At 42.9% G+C, this 21759-nt stretch overlaps 1 protein-coding gene across 1 annotated transcript; it reads left to right on the forward strand.

Moving 5' to 3' along the window:
* Window positions 1–838: 838 nt before the first annotated feature.
* Window positions 839–20188, forward strand: engase (endo-beta-N-acetylglucosaminidase). The gene is made up of 14 exons (XM_085351328.1): window positions 839–1007; window positions 2749–2825; window positions 2909–3110; window positions 4787–4935; window positions 5101–5255; window positions 8047–8195; window positions 8369–8537; window positions 8609–8715; window positions 9108–9219; window positions 14664–14851; window positions 14983–15125; window positions 16625–16724; window positions 16814–16925; window positions 17439–20188. The coding sequence occupies exons 1-14, from the start codon at window positions 922–924 to the stop codon at window positions 17814–17816; spliced, it is 2127 nt and encodes a 708-aa protein (XP_085207454.1). The 5' UTR covers window positions 839–921; the 3' UTR covers window positions 17817–20188.
* Window positions 20189–21759: the final 1571 nt, after the last annotated feature.

Raw genomic sequence — 21759 nt, forward strand, 5'->3', positions numbered from 1 at the left:
CATAAACAAATTAAACAAATACAGTCTTTTGCTGTATGACATGGTAAAAAAAAAAAAAAAAGAAGTCCTAAATAGATATTTATTTTAAAATAAAACCGTTAATACAAAATGTTACTGATCGGGGACTGAGTTTAATGTTTAATCTAACCAGTTTCTTAAAAATTGTTTAAAAAAATAAAATAAATTAGATCATCAATTATTTTATAGCTGTTTGGTAATTAACAGTGGTTTAAATTGAGTGTTATCAACTGGATTTTGACGCCTATAGGTTTCGTATATCGAGCATAGTGACATCAAAAAGTACAAACCAGATTTTTTTTATCACATTATATTAAACAGCTCCCACGTTGTCCAGCTTTGTCGTTTTAGTTTGTGAAATTGGAATGGAAATGAAAATGCCGATAAATTACCAAAAGGTGCTTTTGCTAAAAGAAATAACAATACCCATTCCACTTGGAAAATGTGAAGGAAGGGCAGTTATCAATAAGATAAGGATGGAACTATGGCAGAAAAGATAGTATGAGGATAAGAAATGAAAAAATATTTCAAAAATGTGAAATACACTAGAAAGGGGAAACTGGAAGCAGGGAAGGGAACGGTCATTGATGGATATTTGGGGGAACAGATGGGCGGGGCTGAAGGTGTAGGAAGGAGACTAAGAGAAGAAGGAACTAGGAAAGCAATTTTTGTTATTTGAGAGAAACACAGCTGGTTGGGAGCTGATTTAGTTTGTTAATAACATGATGATGTACACACTGTACAGTAGGTGGTGGTGTGCACCTTTCAGCTGTCTGCAACCGCCTATTAACTTGAGAGAGAATGAGAGAGAGAACGACGTCCTCACTGGTTGAAAAACCGTTTCAGTTTCCATGTCTTCAGATAACTTGACACTTCATTACTCTCTGCACGAAATTCAGGGAAATGGCATCGAGTGGTGAGGAAATCCAGCTTCCTTTACGAAGGAAAAGAAAGAACGGAGAGGAAAGTGATGGTGTCGCAGGAAAGAGGTACAACATTTAGTCAGGAGAGCCCTTCTGCCTGCTGTGTGAAAATTAGGCCTAAAAGTTCCCGATATACGTATTTCTTTTTTTTTTTATGCCTTATATCTTTATTTATTTTGGTAAATAGGCTGTAGTCAACATAACCTATGGCGTTAAATATAAAACAAAGAACAGCTTTGCAAGTATGTTTAACAGTCTGCTATTCTTCCTGCTCTGCGTTTGATATTATAATTAATCACCTTTGCCACTTGAAATGTCTTTATTGAAATGCTATGAGATATTTGTCAGGTGTCTTTTGTAAAACTGATTTTTAAATCTCAAAGAGAGGATACGAAATGATCGATCACGTTGCCAAAAAAAAGTTATGTTAGAGAACTTCCGGTCAAGATCTTCTGTCTTGTCAAGTTAAGCTCCGTCTTCACCTAGGAGAAGAGAAAGGAGAAAACTACGGGACACATTACTGGAAGCAGGAAGGGAATGATCATTTATGGGGATCATGCCAGATACATTGGGGTTCTCGTCGGTGGATGAGAAGGTTGCTTCCCTGCACCTTCTGGTCAGGGAACGATTCCTGACTGTTTGTGCTTATGCATCAAACAGTTCAGAGTAACCAGGCTTATTGAAGTCACTGAGTGGGCAACGACAAGGAGACATCGAGGAGCGTGACTGGGAGGAACGACCTGTCTAAACTGATCCCGAGCTGTGTTTTGTTTTTGGACTTTTTCATAAACCACAGTTTGTTTGTTTGAAAGGGAGAGTGTTTGTTAGTTGAACGACAGATACAGGAGGAACAAGGTGGTTTTTGTCCTGTTCGCAGACCACTGAACCAGCTCTTTATCCCCTCAATGATATTTGAGAGTGTGTGGAAAAGGCATTGGAGTGTCCCATGGGGGATGCTTCGGGAGTATGGGGTGTCCGGTCCATTGTTATTAGCCATTCAGTCCTTGTTACGGGAGCTTTGTCCACATTACCGGTGTTATGCCAAGAAATGATCGTCTGCCAAAAACTGATTTCTGGTATTTGCCAAAAACTGGTTGCTCGTATTTAAACTGCTATAAATAACTTGTTGGTCTATAATATGTGAGACATATGTCAAATATATGTATGTATGAATGATATCAGGTCATCTTGAACCACAAACAGCATTCTTGTAACAAGGTAGAAGCCGTAATCAGTTTTTGGCAGTGACTTTTATATATCCTTTATTTATCCAGTTAAAAATGTGTTTTTTAAGAGCAATCTGGCCAAGAGGACAGAAGATATTGCAACAAATATAACAACAGTTCTGTAAACATATTTTAAGTGGACAAAAAGGACCAGATTGGTTATAATGTAAGTACAATAACACAGAGTTATAAAGATACTTGAAAAACATGTAATTTTTACATTTTGTATATAACCCCTTTGTAAACCCTCTTCACTGAAGTCTATTTACCAACATACACAAAGAGATTACACATAAAAACCAGGAAGCACTGGAAATCAGGTTTTGGTAGGCGATCACTTTCTGGCACAACACTGGCAACAATTCGGACTAATTTCCGGTGGGTGCTGGACTCTTCCAGGACTCTTCCAGAGCAACTTTTTTATGTTAAGGGAATTTTCTCTGTCTGGGAACCGATTAATTGCAATATTGTCAGAAAAATTTTTGATGTCTGGGAACCTTTTTCGGAAATACTGTCACATCAGATTAGTTTAAAAACCAATTTAAAAAAAAACCTTTTCCTGGTTTCTTATCCTTTATCAGGTTGGAATCTTGTTTGGATCAGCCCACGGACTCAGTTACTTGTGAAGTCGTCACGTATACAGCGTCACCGCTACCTAGTAAGGTTACAAGTCTAAAAAGATCTGAGTTAAAGCTGGTATGTTGTACATTCTTGTACATGCTGTTTCTTGTTGTCTTCAAGAGAAACATTATGATGCTGACACCACTGAACCAATCACCTGCGGTCTTGAATCAATGGAGGATCTGTTGTCGTGGACAAGAAGTAAGGCAAACCCCTTCAGTGTGGCAGTTGTCCCCTTGGCACCTAGAGAGCCTCCTCTGGACCGTTGTCTGCGACGGACCTTGGTGTCTCATGACATGATGGGTGGCTACCTTGATGACAGGTATGAAGCGAGTGAGCCATGCCAACATGTGATACGCACTTTCTTTGTCTATGCTTCACGTTTCTGAATCATAAGATTCAGCACGGTGATTTCTGGCTAATCTTGCTGACAGACCTTAATGTGACACCTTGCGATATGATCACAGAGCACCCAAACCTTGTGCATGCTGACCTTATAAAAAGGGTTAAAGCCACTGGGGTAAAGGGTACAGCTAAAATTGTTGCCTTGGCAAATATCTATATTTAATTAGCTTGTTGAAATACAAAACTGTAATTAAAGTCAGATATTTGTCTGTCTTAATAATAGGGTGTGATAGTTTTCTTCGTATTTTAACATAGACTATCAATACAGCAGTTTACTATGGTGCTTTAAATAATAACCTTCTTCTGTCCGTGCATGTTAAGCACAAAAATGATATGTGTGGGTGTGTTATGGTGTTAAATCCTGATTGTTTGGTACTCTTACACAAGGACCACGCTGAATCAGCAGTCCTTGTATATTAGTCCTTTTCCATATAACCACTTTCAGTGGCATTTTTGCGTCATTTACCCTAACACCTGCAATCATGCTCAATGCTGATCGATTCTATACATGAACAAAAGCTATGTTTATGAGAGCCCTAGAAAACAAAGTGTCTTTCGCAATATATCAGCAGGCCTACGGTCAAAGTGGCATATTTTTACAATAATAATGAGCTGCAGCCAAAACAGCAGCGTGCGTGACAGGAAACAGGCCATGGAGCAGCCGAATAATTAAATTTGTGAGCTAGCGTTTGTGACGGGGAAGGCTAATACATCGACAGTAGCTGCTTCTGTCTCAGTGCAGATGGTCAGAAAACATGCAAACAGGTGATACAGAGCTGTTTTTGTCTTTTTTATCTTACCAACAATTTTTTTTGAAAGCATAATTTCTTTGTGGCTTTAGTTAGCATAGTGTGTGTGTGTGTGTGTGCGTGCGTGCGTGCGTGCGTGCGTGCGTAAGCGACTGCAACAATATTGGACATATTCTCCTCTTATCATCTTTGCCACAAATAGTTCTTTAATTTACTTTGAAAAGATTTGGTCAACACAACTAATTCCCTGCCTTTGATTTAATAACTAAAGGGTCCACCCTAAAACCAGTGTATTATATTAAAATCTGTAATTATTCATTCTGAATTATTCTTAGACACTGCACCAGGTCATCCAACTGATTAGCTTCTAACTGGCTGCAGGCTGCCGCTCTGCCCAGTTCTGAGATCCATCAAGGGCCAGCCCACAAACTATGCCTTAGACCATGGTATAGCTACTTAAGAAAACTGCAGCAAACGGCAGTTTTGTATGCATGACAGTTTTTAGTGAGGCTCCATGCCGTAAAATAACCTTAAAACGCGTAGAGTTTCATTACTACTTTAAATTATTTTAGATCTGATTGACACATTTTCTTCCTCTGGAGAAAAGATGTCAGGTCACTTGTTCCCAGCTAGAAGAAAATTCGAAATGCTTGTAAATCCCAACACACATCCAGTTACAACCAACTACATGTACTGTAAATGCTACAGTTTGATACACCTTACCTAGAACAGCCTAAACTTGTGGCTTAAGCTTTTATTTCTTTGGTTTAAGTTCATGGAGATGTTGTTACAGTCACACTGTTGTACTGGTCTCACACAGGCTTTCTTCTGTTTCCCCTCTAAGGTTTGTTCAGGGCACAAATGCAGAGGCTCCATATGCTTTCTACCACTGGCAGTACATCGATATTTTTAACTACTTTTCACACCACCTGGTAACTATTCCTCCGGCTGTGTGGACCAATGCTGCACACAAACATGGAGTCATCGTTATTGGTGAGCAGAAAGTCTCAATAAAGCAGAACCAGACCCAGTTTAGTACGTCTGAAATAGCATCATAAATTTTAAATGTAGGATATACTAAAAGAAAAGGAGTATGTTGGCAGAAAGAGAAATGGTATCTTTTCTTGTCTTGAAATGTTAAACTGCTGTGGTCTACAGGGACTTTCATCACAGAGTGGATAAATGGAGCTGCGATGTGTGAAGACTTCCTGAAAGATGAGGAGTCGTACCGGAGAGTAGCTGATAAACTTGTCCAGATTAGCCACTGTTTTGGCTTTGACGGCTGGCTCATTAACATAGAGAACAAGCTCAGTGTGAGTAAAGCTTCTGTGCTCACCTCTAAAACAAAATGTTTAGGAAATACAGCCAATTTTTTAATCCATCTCCCAACCGGCACCAAGTTTTACCCCTAGTCAGCTCTTCCAGCTCATCCAGGGTACTCACAGGTGTTTTCCAAGCTAGCTAAGAGATATAATCCCTTCAGTGTGTCCTGTGTTTATTGTGGGGTTTCCTCGCAACACCTCATTTAGGAGGCATTGTAGACAGATGCCCGAATCACCTAAATTGGGTTATTTAGATGTGGAGGAGCAGCAGCTCCACTCCAAGTTCCTTCCTAATGACCAAACTCGTCATCCTATCTTGAACGGAGAGCTCAGCCACACTTCAGAGGAAGCTCATTTCTGCTGCTTGTGCCCTCATTTATGAACAAGACCCTCAGGTACATAAACTCCTGCACTTGATCAAGAATTTACCATAGCTTGGAATGGCATGGATTAGGAGGCAGTCAGGGACAGAGTTCCTGATGATTACAAAGCCAACATATTGGGTGCCAGTGTAGCTGACATAATGAACCTGTGTTTACAGTTTTTCTCAAATGTTAAAACACAAAAGCCAATCCTGTAACCCAAATGACCAGTAGTCTAAACACATTTACTAAATGTAGCCACCATATTCCAGTACCATAAACACATGTCACATGAAGACACAATTCACAAAACACAACCCTCTGTACTCATAAATCTAAACACATTTTTCCTTGCTAAAACACATGTTGCAAAACAACTCTGCTCATATCCTCAAATGAAAGCCCATGTGATGCAAAATGCTTGCCACAGTCACCAATCTTTGAACACAGGGAACACACCTGGCGTCATTCACTACACACAATGACTCAAAATTGAAGACACTTGTTGCTAATGCTGTACCCACATGTAAAAGCAAGTTCAGAGTGCACAGTATGCTGAAGGTTCCAAACAAACACAATGGATGAAGGCAGAGTCAGGGGAAGAGGAATTTGATGCAGAGGAGGGAGATAAGCTGGCCCTGGAAGAAGAGGAGCAGGCCAATGAGGAAGAGGAGTTCAAATGAGAGGAGGAAGAGGAGCGACCAACGAGGAAGAGGAGAAGGCCAACATGGGAGAGGAGAAGGTCCAGGAGGGAGAGCAAGACAACCTCGCACCATCATTACGGACGAGATGCGAGCAACAGCTCAGCGACATGATGCCGCACAGTGATTGTGGTGTGTGTGTGGTGTGAATAACGTAAATAAAAAAAACTTCACACCCTGTTCATGTTTTCAAGATTACTGTTGTGTGCAATAGATTCTGTTTTTGCATTGAGTTGTGTTACAGTAGTGTACGTACATGCAGGATTTTCTATAGATTTATACTACTCATATGAAACTCACAAATCTAAATGCCTAATCCTCTGCAGAGATCTACGACGATCCGTTACTGTATAGTTTCTAAAATATGCATTGGCAGTTATGAAACAAAGAACCTTCTCACAAATTGAGCATTGTGTTTTCAATTGTTTTGCTGTAGTGTGTAATGCTGTGTATAGTGTTTATAGTTTTGACAGCTTCGAGCTGCTCTCTTGGTGTGGGAGTTTGAGTTTTGCAGTGGGAAGGTGTGGTTGTGTTTATGTAGCTTTAGAGAAGGGTGTTGTGTTTGGACATTGGGGGACCTGGTGGTAACGTTTGTGACATGTGTTTTAGCATTTGAGAAAAACTGTAATGCAGTGGCAGGTTTGACTTCAACCGGATGCCATTTGTTCCATCTTCCCGCTCTCTCTGTCTCCAGTTTCTATTCTTAACTATCTAAAAAAGGAAAAAAGCCTAAATTTTTTTCTGTTTATTTTTTTAATAACACTTAAAAAAATAAACTGGACTGAGACGAATAAGTCATCTTTTACACAATACTTAATTGTATGTTGTAAATCTTAATGTACCGTTTTCCCAGAAATGGCAGCACCCTCTACATTTTTGTCAGTAGATGTAGAGGGGAAGGATTACAGACAGCTTTTATGCAATCTTATTGAAAACCTATTAAATCACTGAAAAAGCCACAGAAGCAAAAACAAATCCTACATCTGTCATTAATAACAGGCTGTGAGTATTTAGCTTTTACTCTACCATCTATTGGAGCAGATCAAAGAAATGATTTAATCAGAAACAGCGGTCCCTCGTTTATGGCAGGAGTTACATTCTAAAAATAACTCGCGATAGGTGAAATCCACAAAGTAGTCAGCTTTATTTTCTACAATTATTAGAGATGTTTTAATGTAAAACCCCTCACTACTCACTATATACACTTTTTTTCAGACAGGCATGAACATTTTCACACTTTTCTCTCTTGTTTAAAGACTCTTAAAGTTCAAACCGTTGTAGAAAAATAAGTCCAGTAGTATAAAACGTTTCGTTGACATTGCCGTGTTTGTTGGGGAGAAAACGTACAAACACACAGTGCAGCACTTCAGAGTCACACTGCTAGCAATTGAAGATTTATGTAAATTTGACAAGCTGAACGCATTCTTTACTGGACAGGAGACACGACACGATTGACAATGGTCTACAGCCAATCAGCATGCAGAACACAATTCGCTGTGTATTTTAAAAAAAAAAAAAAAAGCATGCAAAATTGCACAAAAAAATCTGCAAAACAGCGAGGCCGTGAAAGGTGAACCGTGCTATAGCGAGGGACCGCTGTACTACTGATGTGTGCTTTGATTTGTGCTTACCTTTTGGGAAAAAGTAAACCGATTGCATGACAGTGTCAGTCTTTGCAGCTGTAGCAGATGGATCATGTGTGCTGCTCTCTGCTTACAGGAGGTTGCAGTGCGAAATGTGCCGCTGTTCCTGCGCTATCTGACAGACCAGATGCACGAGAGAGTGTCCGGCAGCCTTGTGCTGTGGTACGACAGTGTACTTGACAATGGAGAGCTAAAATGGCAGAATGAGCTCAACCAGTCCAACAGGTAGATTAAAAAAAAACAAAACGTGTTTCCTTTATAGCATCTGATCAAAAACAAAGACTGAAAAAGAGAACTTTGGTCCACAGAAGTGTGTCAGACCTTTTAGATCACGATTGCTTCTAGCCTGTCAGTTCCTGGCAAACAGTTATGTATCCGTGTCAATATCTCCATACCAGGGTGTTTTTTGATGCTTGCGATGGCCTCTTTACCAACTACAACTGGAAGGAGGAGAACCTAGTGGAGATGAAGAACCTGGCGCTCCAAGACCGCCAAGCTGACATCTATGTTGGAGTGGATGTGTTTGCTCGAGGAGAGGTAGTAGGAGGAATGTTTGAGACAAATAAGGTAAGAAACTGTGAATTGTGTTTACCAGCTTGTGCTTGTACCGTGCAGCGTCTGATTTTGGTTGTCTGCAGGCGCTGGAGATCATTCGAAGGCACAACTTCTCTGTAGCCATCTTTGCTCCTGGCTGGGTATACGAGACTCATGAGGATAAGAGTGAATTCCGCAAGAATCAAGACAAGTGAGACTAGTGCAACATCTACTCTGTGAAAAAATCAGACTGTATTTATAGATGGGTGTAGGCACCATAAGTTGAAGGCTTTAGCCATCACTGTCTTGTTTTTTAACAGTGAGCAGCAGAAGTGAGATTGTGCACTGAGAGGCTAGTAACTTCTCACTTGTCAGTCCTTTTGGGCTCTAATGAGAACCATAATAGGGGGAGGAAGCTGAGAGCCTTTTTCACATTCAGACTTACAATCACTCCTTGCTGGCTGTTGGAGTAAATGCTAAGTTAAGGTTCTTGTGCATTTGCAACACTTCTGAGAACTGGACACAGCATCCATCTTTCAAATATAGACAATATGTGGGGCATGTTAGTCAGTGTAAAGACTGAGATGTCTGTCCTGTGTGCAGGTTCTGGGCTCTTCTGTCAAACTACCTGTACATCCACCGACTAGCCTCACCACTCCCCTTCGTCTCCTCCTTCTGCCAGGGCTTTGGGAATGCCGTCTACTGGCAAGGACAGGTACTGAAGTAAAGCGTTATTTATGTATTACACTGCTTCATGTATTACCTTTGCATTACTCCCTGTGTAAATGCCAATAACAATATGACACTAAACTTTCTTTTGCTCACATTTTATTTAGAAAGCACTTTAAAATACCCAGCACAGGACCAAAGTGCTGTACAGAAAATAAGTTAAAAACAATAGAATAACAGAAGACAGCAAAAATAAATAAAACACATAATACATAAAAATTAAAACAGCCCTATATTAAAAACAAGATAAAACAGCATAGAATCAACTAAAAACAACTAAAATAACACTAAAAATAAAAACCAAAATCTCACGTGGTGTCAAAGGCCAGGGTGAAGAGGTGGGTTTCCAGGAGTGATTTAAAAACAGGTAGAGAAGAAGCCTGTCTGCTCTCTGAAGGGAGATCGTTCCATAGGTTGGCGCACGATCTCCTCTATGCTCAGCCCTGGGTACATTCAGGAGCAGCTGATCAGCTGACCTGAGAGAGCGGGTGGGTGTATAAGGCTGTAGCAGCTCAGAGAGATAAGATGGGGTTAGGCTATGGAGGGCTTTAAAAGCAAATAAAAGAATTTTAAAATGAATCCTAAAAGAAATGCTCCTACATACTTGCACATATTTCTATCCTAATAAGGAAAACTTCCATAAGATATTTCTTTGAAGTTTTACCACAAAACTCACGGCAAAGTCAAAAACAGCCCTGGAGCAGTTTACAGGGCTGACAGTGATCTGAGTACACTTGGAACAAGGTGTGATTCTAAAAGCTGTTGCATCACTTCTTTTGTTTTGTTTTCAATCCCAGTCAAGTTTCATCTGCTTGGCTAGTGTGAAGGGGTGTGCTAACTTTGTGTTAGCGTCATAGATTGTGTAGAAAAGGGTTGATTTCTGAGGTGTTGTATAGCTTTGATGTACACTCCTTAAGTTGCTTTGCCATTGCTGTCCCGTCTCCCATTCTTCTAAACAGAGCTTTTCCTCACAAACAGAAGGTTTGAACAGCAGGTGGGTGGTCTTCTGTACTTACAGAGAGCTTTGTGACTCAGATGGCCTTATTTAGGGTGTCCCCCTCTGGTAATGATCTCACTGACATCACTATAGAGATAGAATAGAAGAAACTGTCTGAAGCCAAGACCAAGCTGAAGCCTGTGCTTTTGGATCAGAGGGCTTACTCGTGTAATATGAGTATTCACTGTTGTACTGGTAACAGTGAATACTGTCATTTTTCTTTTTTATGTAAAGGAAAGACAATTTACATAAAAAAGAAAAAGGACAGTATTCACTGTTACCAGTACAACAGTGAATACTCATATTACACTTTACATTTTTTTATGTAAAGGAAAGACAATTCTCCTCCTTGAATCGCTACCTTATCGTGGTGGAGGGGTTTGTGTGTCCCAGGGATCCCAGGGGCTATGTTGTCTGGGGGCTTTTGCCCCCTGGTAGGGTCTCCCATGGCAAATTGGTCCTGGGTGAGGGACCAGACAAAGAGCGATTCAGAAGACCCTTATGAAAAGAATATCGAGGGAACAGTTTACCCTGCCCGGGATAGGGTTACCGGGGCCCCGCCCTGGAGCCAGGCCCGGGGAGGGTGCCTGAGGGCGAGCATCTGGTGGCCGGGCCTTAGTCCATGGGGCCCGGCCGGGCACAGCCCGAAGAGGAGACATGTGCCCATCCTCCCGCAGGCCCACCACCCGCAGGAGGCGCCATAGGGGTCGGGTGCATTGTGTGCCGGGTGGCGGCCAGGAGCGGAGGCCCTGGCGGACTGACCCCCGGCTGCCAAGACTGGCAATAGGGACATGGAATGTCACCTCTCTGGTGGGGAAGGAGCCTGAGTTAGTGCGTGAGGTTGAGAGGTACCGGCTAGATATAGTCGGGCTCACCTCTACGCATGGCTTGGGCTCTGGAACCAGTCTCCTGGAGAGGGGCTGGACTCTGTCTCAGTCTGGAGTTGCCCCTGGTGAGAGGCGGCGGGCTGGGGTGGGTATCCTAATATCCCCTCGGCTTGCTGCCGGTACGTTGGGGTTTTTCCCGGTGGACGAGAGGGTTTGTTCCCTGCGCCTTAGGGTCGGGGAACGGGTCCTGACTGTCATCTGCGCTTATGCGCCGAGTGGCAGTTCGGAGTACCCAGCCTTCTTAGAGTCCTTGGGGGGGGGGGTGCTGGAAGGTGCTCCACCTGGAGACTCTGTTGTCCTGCTGGGAGACTTCAATGCTCACGTGGGTAACGACAGCGAGACCTGGAGGGGCGTGATTGGGAGGAACGGCCTCCCTGATCTGAACCCGAGCGGTGCTTTGTTATTGGACTTCTGTGCTAATCACAGTTTGGCCATAACGAACACCCTGTTCGAACATAAGAGTGTCCATAAGTGCACGTGGCACCAGGACGCTCTAGGCCGTAGGTCGATGATCGATTTTGTAATCGTATCACCAGACCTGCGACCATATGTTCTGGACACTCGGGTAAAGAGAGGGGCTGAGCTGTCAACTGATCACCACCTGGTGGTGAGTTGGATCAGGTGGCGGGGGAGGACGCTGGACAGACCTGGTGCACCTAAACGCGTAGTGAGGGTGTGCTGGGAACGTCTAGCAGAGGCCCCAGTCCGCGAGATCTTCAACGCACACCTCCGGCAGAGCTTCAACAGCATTCCGAGGGAGACTGGGGACATTGAGTCCGAATGGACCATGTTCAGCGTCTCCATTGCCGAAGCTGCTGCATTGAGCTGCGGCCAAAAGGTGGTTGGTGCCTGCCGTGGTGGTAATCCCCGAACCAAATGGTGGACACCAGAGGTGAAGGGAGCCACCAGGCTGAAGAAGGAGTCCTATCGGGCTTGGTTAGCCTGTGGGACTCCGGAGGCAGCCGACAGGTATCGACAGGCTAAGCGGAATGCGGCTCGGGCAGTGGCTGAAGCAAAAACTCGGGTGTGGGAGGAGTTCGGAGAGGCCATGGAAAAAGACTTTCGGACTGCCTCGAAGAGATTCTGGCAAACCGTCAGGCGTCTCAGGAGGGGAAAGCGGTGCTCTACCTACACTGTGTATAGTGCTGGCGGAGCGCTGCTGACGTCGACTGAGAAAATTGTCAGGCGGTGGAAGGAATACTTCGAGGACCTCCTTAATCCCACCGACACGTCTTCCGAGGAGGAAGCAGAGTCTGGGGATGAGGGGAATGACCCGCCAATTTCCAGGGGCGAGGTCACTGAGGCAGTTAAACAACTCCTTGGTGGCAGAGCCCCTGGTGTTGATGAGGTCCGCCCCGAGTTCCTGAAGGCTCTGGACGTTGTAGGGCTGTCCTGCTTGACACGCCTCTGCAATGTTGCGTGGACATCAGGGGCAGTACCTGTGGACTGGCAGACCGGGGTGGTGGTCCCCATCTTTAAGAAGGGGGACCGGAGGGTGTGTTCCAACTACAGGGGGATCACACTCCTCAGCCTCCCTGGGAAAGTCTATGCCAGGGTGCTGGAAAGGAGAGTTTGTCCGCTAGTCGAACCTCGAATACAGGAGGAACAATGCGGTTTTCGTCCTCGTCGCGGAACACTGGACCAGCTCTTTATCCTCTCGAGGGTACTTGAGGGTGCATGGGAGTTTGCCCAACCAGTCTACATGTGTTTTGTGGACTTGGAGAAGGCATTCGACCATGTCCCTCGGGGTGTCCTGTGGGAAGTGTTGCGGGAGTATGGGGTGTCTGGCCCATTGCTACGGGCCATTCGATCCCTATACAACCATTGTAAGAGCTTGGTTCGCATTGCCGGCAATAAGTCGGACTCGTTCCCGGTGGGTGATGGGCTCCGCCAGGGCTGCCCTTTGTCTCCGGTTCTGTTCATAATTTTCATGGACAGGATTTCTAGGCGCAGCCAAATGGCGGAGGGCTTTCGCTTTGGTGGCCTCAGAATCTCATCTCTGATTTTTGCGGATGATGTGGTTCTGTTGGCTTCATCGGTTCGCAGCCGAGTGTGAAGCAGCGGGAATGAGGATCAGCACCTCCAAATCTGAGGCCATGGTTCTCAGCCGGAAAAGGGTGGAGTGCCCACTCCGGGTCGGGGATGAGTTCCTGCCCCAAGTGGAGGAGTTCAAGTATGTCGGGGTCTTGTTCGCGAGTGATGGGAGAAGGGAGCCGGAGATCGACAGACGGATTGGGGCTGCAGTAATGCGGGCGCTGCACCGGTCCGTCGTGGTGAAGAGGGAGCTGAGTGTAAAAGCGAAGCTCTCAAGTTACCGGTCGATCTACGTCCCTACCCTCACCTATGGCCACGAGCTGTGGGTAGTGACCGAAAGAACGAGATCACGGATACAAGCGGCAGAAATGAGCTTCCTCCGAAGGGTGGCTGGCCTCTCCCTTAGAGATAGGATGAGAAGTTCGGCCATCCGGGAGGGGCTCAGAGTAGAGCAGCTGCCGCTCCACATCGAAAGGAGCCAGCTGAGGTGGTTCGGGCATCTGACAAGGATGCCCCCTGGGTGCCTCCTGGGTGAGGTGTTCCAGGCATGTCCCACCGGGAGGAGGCCCCGGGGCAGACCCAGGACACGCTGGAGAGATTATATCTCTCGGCTGGCCTGGGAACGCCTTGGTGTTCCCCCGGATAAGCTGGAGGATGTGGCTGGGGAGAGGGAGGTCTGGGCCTCTTTGCTTAGGCTGCTGCCCCCGCGACCCGGCCTCTGATAAAGCAGATTAAGATGGATGGATGGATGGATGGATGGATGGAAAGACAATTTTGCATATCAGGTGATAATTTAAAAAACAAACAAACATCATCAACAGTGTAATTATTTATTTAAAGAAGACAAACTCCAGAATTAGTCTGTGAAAAACAAAGTACACTTCTTGTTAACGTCTTGAACCACTTTCAGTTATTCTGTTGTAGATTTACTTTGTGTGTTTAAGATGATCGGTTATCGCCCAGACAGCCGGACATTTGACTCTAGACTAGTTTAGTGTACGGAGGAGTTCAGGGTCAGCAGGGTGTCCGGGTCCCATCCTCTGAAAACCAACCTAAACCGTCATCTCTGCACCACCTTGCTCGTTAGTTGGTATGAGGTGTTTGTTTTCACATGTGGTGCAGGCACCTCCCCTTGTGTGTCCAAAGGACGTTATTCCACAAGTCTTGTGGTTTGTTCAGACACAACAACTTTGCAAACCTAAACCATGCTGCCGTCTTCTCATGTTCAGAGAGAAGTGGACTTTTCCTACAACCATTGCAACAAGCCAGTCTTATTCTAATTGTATGGTCATGAACTTTAACCTTAACATGCTTACAGAGGTTTGTAACATGTAATGTTTTACAGGTCATCGTTAAGCTGTAAGCAGCTGAAAGCTTACCTGTTACTCAAAAGTTTACTTGTCAAACCTATTAAAGTGTACTATTTGCTTTATTAGTTTATTAACATTGTTTAAAAATGTGCAGAGTAATTTTGTATTTTTTACTCTTTTTTTTTTTTTTTTCTGTATGTAGCATGAGACAAATAGCAGCTGGTTCAACCTGACAGCCCAGGAGATTCAGCCTTTGTACTACCACCAGACTCTAGGGGGCCTCGGGTGGCTGAGAAGCTCTGGCTGCCCGAAGGACGCCTGGAATGGAAGTTGTTCGCTGCTGCTCGACGGACTCATCCCTGCAAGCCACACCACTCCAGTTTGTGCCAAGTGTGTGGGTTTGTTTGATTGAGGCTTTATTTTGTTTTAGTTTCTACCTTATTTTCACATAGAAAACTCAGAACTGCAGTCTAAGGCACATATGGAACAGCTCATTTCTCTTTTTTTTTTCCTTGATTCAGGATCTTCTCCATCCATGTACCCCTGCCGTCCAGTACACTGGTGAGCCTCATCTACAAGGCGTCTCCTGAGATCGCAGTCTCCTTGGAGCTGAAGACGACTGATGCCAGTCAGTGCACACACGTCGATGTCCAGGAAATCCAACGTGAGTTTCTTAAGACCCTTCAAAAAATCTTTTTGAATCACCACCATTAAGCCTGACAGGGAATCACTACTCATTTCGCACAGTCAAAACCCTCTCTGCTTTAGTTTGGTTTACATTATAGTTGAGAACATTTAAGGAGCAGACTAATTAAAAACTGACTGATTTTCATGTGTGAAATTAAGTTTGTACGGCTGTTGGTTGTTTTTATAAACTGTTACCTTATTGAGTTTCATTATAGACAGTTTACCCAGCGAGTGCCTCTTTAAAAACGAGAAAAAGGACCCTTCCTTTGGTGAGTGGTGTAGATATTTAGACTTTGCAGTGTTTCAATCCAAACTATATGAAATTACTATTCTTCAATGGCTGGAAACTATAGACTGTATACAAAAGATGGATTAAGAGACTCATCCATTGGTTTCTGGATTCCACAGGTTAAAACCTCAGCGTTGGCACTGAGCTGTTTGAATATTAAACTGTATGATTGTGAGAATAGTCTGGCTTATAGACACTCTAAGCAAAACTCTTGCTTAAATCAGAATAATTCCATTTCTTTAGAGATATGGTTTTTTTTGCTTTTGACGCCTCAATTCTCTTGTGATTTCTCAAAGAGATGGAAGGCAAAATATAGAGTTTGTCAAAAGAAGTGTTGCAGCGATGTTCTGGATGAGGAAAATGTGTTTATTGAACATTACAGTGCGCAAACCTGTTCTGGCAGACCTGCAAATAAAGAACTTTAAACATGTTTACAGCACAGTATGGGCACTTCGAGGCCATTAGGTCTCATACAAAAACCAATATTCAATAAACAAAACCTTTGTAGAGCCATCCTATTGGTCCCTAATTCCTTTAGCAGCACATCATCCATCCAGAGTCATAAAGGAGTATCCTCATGATTTAGGCCATTTAGTACGTTTGTTTAACTTAATTTTTAACTGCTATTAAAAAAATCTAACACTGGGATAAATAAAATATTTGTTATCTTATTTTAAGAAGAACAAAGAGCCCAGCAACAGATGGTGTGGCCCCCACAGAGCCCTGATCTTAACACCGGGGATTATGTCCGGGGTTGCATGAGGAGACATAAGATACTGACATTTTAAATCCACAGAAGAACTGTGGCAAGTTCTCCAAGATGCTGATCAACAGGCCTTAAACAGTGTGCTGAGGTGAACTGGTGCTATAAAAGGCACCAGTACATGTTGTGTGTGTGTGTGTGTGTGTGTGTGTGTGTGTGTATGTGTGTGTGTGTGTGTGTGTGTATATATATATATATATATATATATATATATATATATATATATATATATATATATATATATATATATATATATATATATATATATTAATGTCTCAATTTATTACATAGTGCTGTTGGTCAGGCTTAGGGGCTTTAGTTTCACACAGTTGCTGATACGTCATCATTTATTGAAGGTTTGTGATCCTGCCTCCAAATCACACAGCAAGTCGAGTCGTTGTTGGGTGTTTTTGTGTGTCTATAGTTAACAGTGTATCCCCTGAAGTACTGGATGACGAGCACCAGTTAGTGAACAAGTTCACTCAGCTATGTGGAAACTTGAACCACAATGGTTGGACCATGAGGTGTGTGGAGCACTAACAGTTGAGTGATTTTAATTTCTCCAAAGAGTTGAAGTTCTTGGACTTATTTTTTTCCCCATGTTTGTGAGCAGGTGTTCACAGCTGGAGCTTCACTGCTGCACTCTTCGAGAAGTTTGTGTGAAGATCGAACGCATCGGACAGCCTGAGGACAGGCCTTTCAGCTGCAGGGTGGGAGAACTCATGGTGAGACAGTGGGAGCAAGTACTCCTCGATGTATTACTCTGTGCCTGCTGTTAGAGATTAGAATGTAAGCTTGGATCCATAAATAATAATGATAATACATTTTATTTATAGGCGCCTTTAAAGACCTTTAAGGTCACCTTACAGTACGACAAAATAAAAGCATAAGGTAAACAACAACAAAAATAAGCCCTACACACTGGGCTTGTGTGGGGTTATTTTGTGGTATTTGGTACACATTTTATTAGCCACACATGACATGAAGACAAATGTAAAGTTACTGATAAATATGTTTATTCCAGTCCACTTGAGATTAAACTGGGAGAATACACTCCAAGTTTGAAGCTGATTAAATGAACAGGTTTCAAGACAGACAAAGAAATGATGGACAGAGGTTTTTTGCCAACTATAACAATATCAGCAGTAAGGTTACCAGTTTTCTTTGAGAAGTAATCTATTCAAAATTTGAATTTAAATCTGGTTCTAGCATGTTTCTTATTCGTCTCTTTCTACAAGGTCTTAGATGTAGCTAGCCTGCAGGTGCCCCCAGACAGGATTCACGGTGTGTGCATTGATGACGTGGTGTGGCTGCGTGGGGCTGGAACTTCACTCCTCAACGCCACTCTGCGCTGGGACTACCCTGGCAACCTCGTACGTCACTTCAAGGTGTACTGGCGACAGCTGAGAGGACCTCATCCCAGCATCCCCCCCGGTCAGTTGGTTCTGGTGGGTCGCTCGTATTCAAATTTGTTCAGGGTGACGGAACTGAGAGTGCCAGAACCTCCTGGCCTGTTGGAGCTGGTGGTGGAGCCAGTGATCAAGATGGGTTTCCCAGTCCCAGAGAGCCACTGGGGAAGAAGAAGCCTCAGCTACACAAAGGATTCCTCGAAATGAATTTTACACAAATACCAACCAGTAGCATCTTCATTTACTCTCATGCTACGACTGTTACTATCACACCTGTGAAGCAGAATGTGGAGAAATGCCTTAATTTGTTTCAGGATCAGTGTGCATCAGTGATGTAATCACCAATCTCGTCCCAGTGTAGTAGAAGCTTAAAGAAACATGTCAAACATCTTGTGAAATGTGAATTGAGGCTGTGTAAGTATACTTATGAATACAGCTTTGTAACATTTTACATCCTGTTTAAGATCTAGTTATTAACAAGAGTGTTCAACAATAAAACTGGATAACTAAAGGATATTTTCAAAAATTTAAATTGAAGGGATAAAAGCAATATGTAACCTGTACGAAAATGCAAATATGATCCATATTTGGGTCAAATAAGTCTGGTGTCTGGGCATTCCAGACAAGAAAAGAAAGAAAGAAATTTGTTAAATTTGATCGTTTTGATCAGTTATGTGTAAAGCCAGTAGCATTCTAAACAAAAGAAAGGTGCACCTTACCCTTATACAGCCCACACAAATATATCAACAGCAGTGATCACAAAACGGTGTATAACTGAAGGCAGTAGTGAGATCTTTAACCAGGTCTTCCCATTAACACCTGACCTGGCCAGAGGGTCAGTCAATGAGCTCGTCAATAGCTTCAATGCAAAAATGTTAAATGTAATGGACACAATTGCTCCCATTAAGGTGAAGGTTATCTCTGGAAGGAAAAAGTCTCCATGGAGAAACTGAGTGTAGGAAAGCTGAGCGCAGATGGAGAAAAACAAACCTCCAGGTTCATTATGACATCTATAAAGAGAAACTTCACAATTATAATTTACAACTGAGGAGTGCAAGAAGGTCCTACTTCTCTGACATCATCACTAAAAACAGCCATAATGCTCGGGTCTTATTTTCTACGGTTGACAGGCTAACAAACCCTCCTGTGTCAGTGGCAGCTGAACTTCATTCAACCATGGCCTGCAATGACTTTGGCAAATTCTTCACAGAAAAAATCCAAAAGATTAGACAAGCAATTGGTACATCAACAGCAGATCCAGAATATGTACTGTGTCCACCATCAAACAGTTTCACCCTATTAACAGCAAAGACCTGGAGGACCTCATAGGTCAACTGAACTCCTCCTCCTGCTGTTTAGATGTCCTGCCAACAAGTTTTTTCAAAAAGGTCTCAAAGACTTTAGAGTCAGACCTGTTACAGATCGTCAACTTTTCTTTAATGTCAGGCGTGTTTCCAGAATCACTAAAAACTGCTGTAATAAAACCTATACTGAAAAAGGACAATCTTGACAAGACACAAATGAACAACTACAGGCCGATCTCAAATCTCCCATTTTTAAGTAAGATCATTGAAAAAGCAGTTTCTCAACAGCTCAATTACTTCTTAAAATAGAATAACTGCTACGATGCCTTCCAGTCAGGTTTTAGACAGAACCACAGCACTGAAACCGCTCTGACCAAAGTGTTTAATGAAATATGTCTGAATACAGACAGTGGAAAAATGTCAGTCTTAGTTTTACTGGATCTCAGTGCAGCATTTGACACAGTTGACCACAACATATTACTCAAACGACTGGAGAACTGGGCAGGTCTTTCAGGAACTGTACTAAACTGGTTCAAAACATACTTAGAAAACAGGAAATACTTTGTATCAATAGGTAACTTCACATCTGAGCAGACAAGTATCACATGTGGAGTTCCCCAAGGTTCCATCTTGGGACCCCTTCTGTTTAACATTTACATGCTCCCACTGGCACAGATTATAAAGAACAACAAAATAAACTATCATAGCTATGCAGATGACACACAAATATATATCACAATGTCACCAGGAGCCCGAGGCCCTGTACAGGCTCTTGGTAAGTGCATTGAGGAAATTAATGACTGGCTGTGCCACAATTTTCTCCAGCTAAACAAAAACAAAACTGAGGTAATAGTCTTTGGCGCCAAAGAAAAACGATTACAGGTCACCAGAGAACTTCAATCTATACACCTAAAAACCACAAACCAGGCGAGAAATTTGGGTGTAGTTATGGATGCAGACCTAAACTTAGAAAAACACATTAAGACAATAACAAAGTCAGCTTACTATCACCTCAAGAATATTTCAAGGATAAAAGATCTGATGTCTCAACAGGACCTGGAAAAACTAGTCCATGCATTCATCTTTAGTAGGCTTGATTACTGTAACAGCATCTTTACAGGTCTACCTAAAAAATCAGTCAAACAACTACAGCTCATTCAGAACTCTGCTGCTCGAGTCCTCACTAAGACCAAAAAAGTGGACCACATCAGTCCAGCTCTGAGGTCTTTACACTGGCTGCCTGTCCGTCAGAGGATAGACTTTAAAGTTCTGATGCTGGCCTATAAAGCTCTGAATGGTTTAGGACCAAAATACATCAGTGACCTCCTGACCCAGTATGAACCTTCCAGATCCCTCAGGTCATCTGGATCCGGTCTTTTATCAGTTCCCAGAGTCAGAACCAGACACGGAGAAGCTGCATTCAGCTTTTATGCTCCTTATATCTGGAACAAACTCCCAGAAAGCCTCAGATCAGCTGAAACACTCAGTTTATTTAAATCCAGGTTGAAGACTCACCTGTTCTCAGCTGCATTTGAATAAAGCACCAAATCCACACTTTTAAGCTTAAATTTCAAAACTAACATTTTAACTACTGATTTTATCTATTGTTCTGATTTTATCTGTTTTGATTTTATATACTGTTTTGTTTGTTTGTTTGTTAATTAGTTAATTTGTTTGTTTGCTTGTTTTAATCAATTTTAAACCATGCTTTTTATTTGTTTTTGTTTCTAATGTCTCTGTAAAGCACTTTGAATCACCTTGTTGTTGAATTGTGCTATACAAATAAACTTGCCTTGCCTTGCCTTATACTGTTTTATGTCTTTGTCTGAATATCTAATCACAGTCTGTATAAGTGAATACAATCAAATCTACAGCCATGCTAACTGCTATAATAACTAAGCTAATACAATGCTAATATTAGCATGCTAACATACTATGCCGGTATCTTTTTATCTTTTATTTATATATTCTTTGGTACATCTTTTTTTTTTTCTTTTTTTTTTTTTTTGCCTGTCCCGTTTGGCTCTTTTGCCATCAGAATTGTTGTCTAAAGGCAAAGAAAGATGCCCAATGGATTTACTTTACCAAATTGACCATCCCAGCCTTGCCATAATGGTCCATTTGATTCACCTTTTATTGTTTATTTTATTTTCACTTACTGAATACTGGGGGAAAGAAGGGGAGAAAGAAAGAGGGAAAGAGAAACAGCTGAGAAGAGGGACGGGGGAGAAGGGCACAAAACAAAAACCAACAGAATGAGCAGAAAAAAAAAGAAGAAAAAAAATGCATATATCAATCACCTGGATCACCTGCTGAGAAAGAAAAAAGAAAACAAGCAGAAGAGAACAAGAGTAATAGAATAAACAACATCACAATGATATATGGGAATATGACAGTAAATACTAAATATTAAACATTATTGTGCAGCACATAAGATCAACAGAACACAGTGTGCTTTGAGGTAGGAGCCAAAAAGGGTGTAGTTTGTGGGTGTGATCACCCGTGTGTACACCTGTGAGGATGGACGCGCTTGTTTTTTTTTTTTTTTTTTAAAGGTTCCTTCATGTAATGATCTGCTAGAGGGTGTGGGGGGGCCACAGCCCCGTCCTCCAGGGCATGAAGCAGGTATGGAGGAGATCAAAACTCCAGACATCCAGAGGCCCCCAGAACACAAGAGACCAAGGAAGACCAACAGAGGGGCAGCCGCGCCACTGTCCCAGAAAGAGCTGAGGAGAGTCCCAGATGAGGGCTCACTCAGCAGCCGCGGAGCAGAAGCCAGGGGGAGTTGCAGTGACGCGCCCGTGAGCTCCGCCGGCAGCCAGCCGTGCCTGAGTGACCGAGCCCCA

Source organism: Diplotaxodon limnothrissa, linkage group LG4 (genome assembly GCF_057381915.1).
Source record: "Diplotaxodon limnothrissa isolate DT_005_m linkage group LG4, D_limnothrissa_male_GT1.1, whole genome shotgun sequence".
NCBI lineage: Eukaryota > Metazoa > Chordata > Actinopteri > Cichliformes > Cichlidae > Diplotaxodon > Diplotaxodon limnothrissa.